We start from the raw sequence: 6,477 nt of genomic DNA on the forward strand, positions 1-6,477 counted from the left end.
GTCTTATATTTAGGACTAGAAGAGTAACATGTTGATACCGGACGTGTTATATCTTTGGCATCTATCAATTAAATTTCACATCATGTTAACCAATCTTCTATTAATTTTCTTAAATTGTGCCTTTTTTAATAAAAAGCATAAAACGAAAAAGAAAGTAGATGAAAAAAAAAAATGAATGTATTATTCTGCCTGATTGCGCAGCCCTCGGCATTATAAAGGAATACCATCCATATTATAACAGATATAAAAGGTCAGTTTTTGCATGCTGTTCTTTATTTGAACTTCAACTCGAAAGTAGAAATGCCTTGTTATTCTTCTGCATAAATGGCATTATAAATCAGTATATTACATTGCATTTTCAAGAGGAGCTATTTTGATGCACTTCCATTAGCAATCTTATAATTTAAGTATGAAACAGAATAATTTAGAGTTCTTAAATAGTAGTTCTAGAATCAAGCTCGGTTCTCCAATGCTGATGCAGCAGAGTCAACATGAACAAGCAAGCAAGAATAAACTTTCTGCTTCAATCTTTCAATAGTTTCTGCAAGCCCTTCACTCTCTGGGCTAAAATTGATTCTTAGTTTGTCCAACCATTCATTTGCGCGCTTAAGATGAGACAATGTGAGAGCAATATGATTAGCTTCTTCTACATGTCTCCCTGCAATTTCCTTACTGTCCTTTCCCTTTTTCTCTTGGGAACCCATGGAAAACCCAGAATCCAACGTCTTCTCCAGGAATTTCAAAAACCATGATCTTGTTTCATTTGAGAGGATTTCTCTAATATCTTTTACTTCTTTGAGACCATCCCCTTTGGCCCATTCGAGTTTATCTGTCTCGTTTAGTTTGCTTGCTGCTTGTTTCAGAGACTTCGATGATGTCCCAGCCAGGAAGCCTGTCTTTTTACCAGGTTTGCCTGGTTCTGCAGAGGATAGATTTTTGCACGATTGAAGTGATTTATCTTTTAATGGAGATGTAAGGTTTGGTTGGTCCATGAGTTGTTGCAGAGAAAAGAACTTGTTCATTGTGAGATGAGGATTCTCTGATGCTGCAGAAGAGCAGAGATTGGCGAACATACTGAAAAGAGAGAGACTAAGGAAATAAGTGAAGACAAAATCAATAGTGAATTTACTTCTTTCTTTTCCGAAGCATTTTTTTGTTGTTGCTGATTCTATAAAACTATGAGCCCGTTTGGAATAGCTTATAAGTTGTTTTTCAATAGTAATTTACAGAATACGAGGCAAGTATGTGAGAGAAGTTTTGTCTACGTGAAACGTGCTTATAGGGGACTTTTACCGCTCTGCCAAACGGACCTATATCATGTTTCAGAAGTTAGTCAGGAAAAATTTTTATTACCTGAGGCACTTGACAAGGTTTGCTGCTGAAGATGCTTCTTTTTGAGCCTCTACCGCAACCTGAGAGGCCAAGTGTTTCCTCTTAAGCATTTCCTTGAAGAATGACAATAAGGTAAGCAAGGGGAAATAAGTTTATATAATTATTAAGGAAAACAAACCATGTCAGTATGCAAATGGTGCAGAAATTTTGAATAGCAAGTTTTACAAAACAGAACAGAAAGAAAATGCCAACAAGGTGACAGTATACATGACACCAACATCCGTTTTCTCAAATTGAGTCTGATATCTTGTGCTTGTTAGATGTTTGGTGTCAAGTTCTTTAAATAAAATTGTAATACTTAATATGTTCAACATATCAAAATCTCATGCAGATCTGTTAAACATGGTATAATGTAAAGTACCTTTCCAGGCTTCAAAAGGTTGGGAGGCAAATAGGACCATGAAATTGTCTCCGTCATGTAGCTTTTATCTTTACTGCGAGACAAAAGGTTATGGTTCAAATTTTCCTGTTTGTAAGAACTGCGTTTTGTAGAAGCTGTGCTCTTAGAAGGTGTCAAATCAATCTCCTGAATGCTAGGTTTAGCGACCTCTTGCTTTGGAGAAGTTGCTTCGAGTCTATTATGAGTTGGAGTCACTGAGATTACCTGTGATGCTAAAACCAATCATTGTCAGTATCAAACTTGGATTACTTTCTAGACCTCAAACTCAATCAATAGGCTCCAAAATACTACTATATAATATTGTGGCTTGAAAGTTGAAAACTTGAAATTTAAGCCAATATTCATACCTGATCTTTAACCTCTTGCTTTGCTTTTGTGGATCCGACCTTCTTAGTGCTAGCTCCACCACCGTTCTCTAAATCATTTCCTCTGCTCCCTCCATTGTTATCTGCTCCATTAACCTTTGAATTTGATGTTAAAACACCTTGCATGTACCTGGATGCAACAGCAGCCTTCTCTTCTTTAATAACAATCTTCTGTCTTGGACTTGGATTCTCTTTGGCTTCCATTAAATCCATTGATTTTGAAGGATAATTAACTCCTTCACCTTCAGATTGTAGAGGACCCTCTGTTTGATCCAACATCTGCATCAAATCCTTAGGGTTTCCTTCAAAAGGGTGTCTTCCAGGAATAGGCCTAACCCCAACAAGAACAGGGACTGGTGTCCCACTCTCCATTTTGTCCACATAGAAGTACTGCCCAAGTTGCAACTTGTTGTTCAAGATAAGCTCATTGTCTTGCTTTGAGAGTGAGACATAGGTTGAATGAGAAGAGTCTGAAACTTTAATGAAGAAACCTTGGTTAGGCCATAGCTCAGACCCAGTTAGTGCAGGTACAATGCTTATCACCTGCAGAAGAACCGATCTGTATTCGCCTCTAACTTTTACATCAGAGTTCCTACTTTGAAGAAGCTTCAGTAACACTCCAGGGGTGAGAGATGCCATTTTTCTTCTTCCCCTTCAAAATTTTTTGATGTATATTATATATCCTTCGGGGTGTTACCAATGGCAAAAAGCTACATATCCTTTGAGAGTTGGATAGGAATCATAGAGGAATAGATCTACAAACACTTTGGCCGAGACAGTTCGACCCTAAGCAGACAGATTGCGGGGACATGAAACTGAACCAGAGATATCTTCTGGTAAAGAATAAAAAAATGGGACAGAAAGAACTGGGTAACCAGATTATTACACAGAATCTATAGATCAAAAAAAGAATATAAGTTACCTGAGAATGGGATGTGATAGATTCTGAGCAGAAATGACACCCGCTTGAAAGTTTCCAGATAGAATGAATCTGATTGCTTCAGCAGTGGCTTATCCAAGAACATGTTCTAAAGGTTTTGCATGCGGAGCACGTAATCATCAAATCTCTTGGCTTGAAAGCCAAGGGACAATAATGGCTTACAGGCGTGAGAAATGGGAAGCACTTTGTGGGAGACACGAAATGAAAAACCAGAGCCTTCTATCAGAAAAAGTTAAGCCAAACGTCACCAGTAATTCAATGATTATTACTAATATAGTCTTTTATATTAACTGTGGGGTTCCAATTTGGTCAGGTTTCGTTATAAGTTAGAGGCAATGTAACCATTAAGAAAGGTTAAGGGTATTATAGTGTCCACATCTTAGAGAGACGTGATTATAAGGCCATTCCATCTTGACCTTGATTTTCTTTCACAAGTAAATGAAATGAACGTGAAATGAACCAAGACTGAGCAGAATTTAACTTAAAAAGGCACAATCATTTTGCTTCAACTTTAAAAGTCTTACCACACAGAATTACCAAAGAAGAATTTTCACTAGTTTTTAAGAGTACAAGTTGACATCGTCAAGTAGGCACTATCACCCCCTTAATTAATTGCCTAACCAACAATTTGATTTATTTCGGACCTTTGTCCTTTTCTTTTGTGTTTTTTAATGTGGATGAGTATTGGGTTGGTAATATATTACATCATCATTTAATAATATGTCATAATGCTAAAAGAGTTTTGTTGTTAAATTTTTATGTTATTAATCGTGGGTTGATCAGAGTGTTTTTAGTTGTCACAATAAATTGAAATTTTCACAAACATCTTATGCATTGATATTTTAGGCCATAATACCTTATTTAATATACTAAAATAATATAAAATAGTAGTGACTTATCATGAGGCTCAAATTTAAATATGGCTGGACACATTTCATCCTACGTCGTACGGATTGAACTATTTGTTATTTATGAATAGTTTTATTCTTTAATAATAGTCAAATAATTTACTTTTCATAGAAATAATTCATTTTTAGATGAAATCTAAAACATCCATTTTTTTAAGAAACACATAAGATTGAGGATTAAAATCCTGCTACCTATGTATTTATTAATAAGCAATTTATTCGTACTTCTGTAAACATTATACACCTCGATTTTAATAAGCTTTAGATTCAGTTCGCCCAAACTTGTCTTCAAAACAAACCCATATATTTTCTTAATTACAATTCACGATAAGTTGGGATGCTTTTAAGTTTTAGTGAAACCTTGGAACTCATTCTAAACAGTTTCTGGAAAATATATATTTCTCATGCTAGCAAAATGGAATCCTTCTCATCTAATGGTAAAAAATTTAATTAGTAACAAAACTCCTTCTCGTCACCGTCCTTCGAAACAGAATATAACAACTACCAAAAGTGGGCTTTATCTATTATCCCAAGATCATTTCAAGTTTCTTAATTGTTGTTTGATCAGATGGTTTTAGGACCTGTTTGGAACAACTTATAAGTAGCTTATAAATAGTTTTTTAATAGTGCTTTACGAAATATGTGAGAGAAGTTTTGTCTCGCCTTATATGAAACATGCACTATGATCCCAAACAGGCATTTAGTTGTTACGATAAATAGAAATTTTCAAAACCATCTAGGCATTGATATTTTACACCATAATATCTTACTCTTTGCTAAAAAAATATAAAATATTAGTAACTTATCATGAGTCTCAATTTTTTTTTGGGTGCTATGAGTCCCAGATTTAAGCATAACTGCACATATTTTATCCTATGTCGTACGGATTGCAGTATTAGCTATTTATGAATATGTTATTCTTCATTAATTTTATATTTTATATTGATAATAATAGTCAAATCATTTACTTATCATAGAAATAATTTATTTTTAGATGAAATCTAAAACATCAATGTTTTAAAATAAAAAATACTAAACTTTCAAAATTAAAATAATGTTTAATTCTCTAAATTTAAGCGTAACTGTTTAAATAAGAAATAAAGATTACAAAAGAAAGTTGTGTTTTTTTCAGAACACATAATATCACCGATTTAAATCCCATTGTCAAAATATAAAAACTTTGTTAGCAAACAATTTGTAAGTATTTTTATAAAATACTATATACCCAGATTCCAAGCTTTTCTTCGAAACAAACCCATATAATTTTTTTAATTACAATTCACGATAAGTTGGCATGCTTCAAGTTTTATCTGGGAGAAACCTTGGAACTTATTCTAAACAGTGTCTGGAATATATATATATTTTTTTGGGCCTGACAGAATATATATTTCTCATACTAACAAATGGAATCCTTCTCAATTTCTCATCTATTGGTTAAAAAAAAAAAAAAAACCCTCTCGTCACCGTTCTTCCAAACAGAATATAACAACTTCTACCAAAAGTTAGCTTTATCTACTATCCAATTTCTTTTTCATCCCAAGTCACAATTCCTTCAGCCACGCTCAAAAACCTGATATGCTTTACAAGTTATAAAAGAGATGAGACTGTTCATTTCCCCTCTTTGTACACAGTAAGCTTCTTTTCAAAACCTGAGAATATCCAAATCCTCAGACACAACAATATTGCAACACGTTTCAGACTATGGGTTTGAGCACGAACGAAGCTAGCATACAAGGGACTGCTAGCTTCATCAAGCAGTAACACCTTCGATCTCTTCAAAATGGCTCTTGCCATTGCAATCACTTGTTTTTGCCCCCTGATAACTGGACCCCACTCTCACCCACCTAGTGTCAAAGAGAAGTTTAGGATTCCAAAGGGTTGGCAAGTTAAATTCTTTCTTCAAATTGTCCTATCTGAAATGTTTAGGGCCACAATTTATTATTTTATTCTCTGCACGTGTCAAACGGAATGACTTGAGTCATAATTGAAAATCAAACAGAACTATCTTTCTGTCATTACTGTACCTGAGTGTCATAGCCTAGTGGTGGGCTAGAGATAGAGCTGTGCACATCAGCAGCAATGCAAGCATTAATTGCCTCTTCCCCAGTGGAATTTCCCCTCCCCATCATCACCTTTTCAAGTATGGTTGTGGCAAAAAAAATTGGCTCCTGGCCTACCATTCCAATTTGATCTCTTCTTAGCTATTTGACTTGAAAGGTTCTCAAATCATTACCATGGAAAGTTATTACCCCTGAAAAGACATTTGAAGGCTGTTAGAAGGAGAAAGAAGAATTTCCTTGAAGTCACTTTCCTATTTCCTTATTGATGACTTTAATATTTTATTCAAATTACTTTCATCCATCAAATACAAATACAAAAGGCATATATCACAGCAAGTGACCTTTTAACATCCGCCTGCATGAATCATTTTATTTTGAGTGAAAATGAAGAATTCTTACCTTCAATGGGATC

The 6,477-nt window shown here is 34.6% G+C and overlaps 1 protein-coding gene across 3 annotated transcripts; it reads right to left on the reverse strand.

Annotated features, from left to right (window-relative positions):
* Positions 1-290: 290 nt before the first annotated feature.
* On the reverse strand, positions 291-3,272 carry LOC114721560 (uncharacterized). Of its 3 annotated transcripts, none has more exons than XM_028907397.1 (5): positions 3,080-3,272; positions 2,140-2,809; positions 1,754-1,996; positions 1,354-1,445; positions 291-1,074 (listed from the first exon to the last, which is right to left on the reverse strand). In XM_028907397.1, the coding sequence occupies exons 2-5, from the start codon at positions 2,794-2,796 to the stop codon at positions 453-455; spliced, it is 1,614 nt and encodes a 537-aa protein (XP_028763230.1). In that variant the 5' UTR covers positions 2,797-2,809; positions 3,080-3,272; the 3' UTR covers positions 291-452. The 3 variants fall into 3 exon arrangements, with proteins under 3 accessions (XP_028763230.1, XP_028763228.1, XP_028763229.1); XM_028907395.1 differs by having other exon boundaries at positions 2,140-2,867; XM_028907396.1 differs by having other exon boundaries at positions 2,140-2,990.
* Positions 3,273-6,477: the final 3,205 nt, after the last annotated feature.

The sequence above is a fragment of the Neltuma alba genome, unplaced genomic scaffold (genome assembly GCF_004799145.2).
Source record: "Neltuma alba isolate B1F8T4 unplaced genomic scaffold, ASM479914v2 tig00012046_pilon, whole genome shotgun sequence".
Taxonomy (NCBI): domain Eukaryota; kingdom Viridiplantae; phylum Streptophyta; class Magnoliopsida; order Fabales; family Fabaceae; genus Neltuma; species Neltuma alba.

Bases quoted from the DNA above. Each gene is read 5' to 3' on its own strand.
- LOC114721560 (XM_028907397.1), bottom strand. From the start codon at position 2,796: ATGGCATCTCTCACCCCTGGAGTGTTACTGAAGCTTCTTCAAAGTAGG. The intron at 1,997-2,139 runs GTATGAATATTG...TTAGCATCACAG, and splicing joins AGCAAGAGGTTAAAGATCAG to GTAATCTCAGTGACTCCAAC. The intron at 1,075-1,353 runs GTAATAAAAATT...CTCTCTTTTCAG, and splicing joins AACCTTGTCAAGTGCCTCAG to TATGTTCGCCAATCTCTGCT.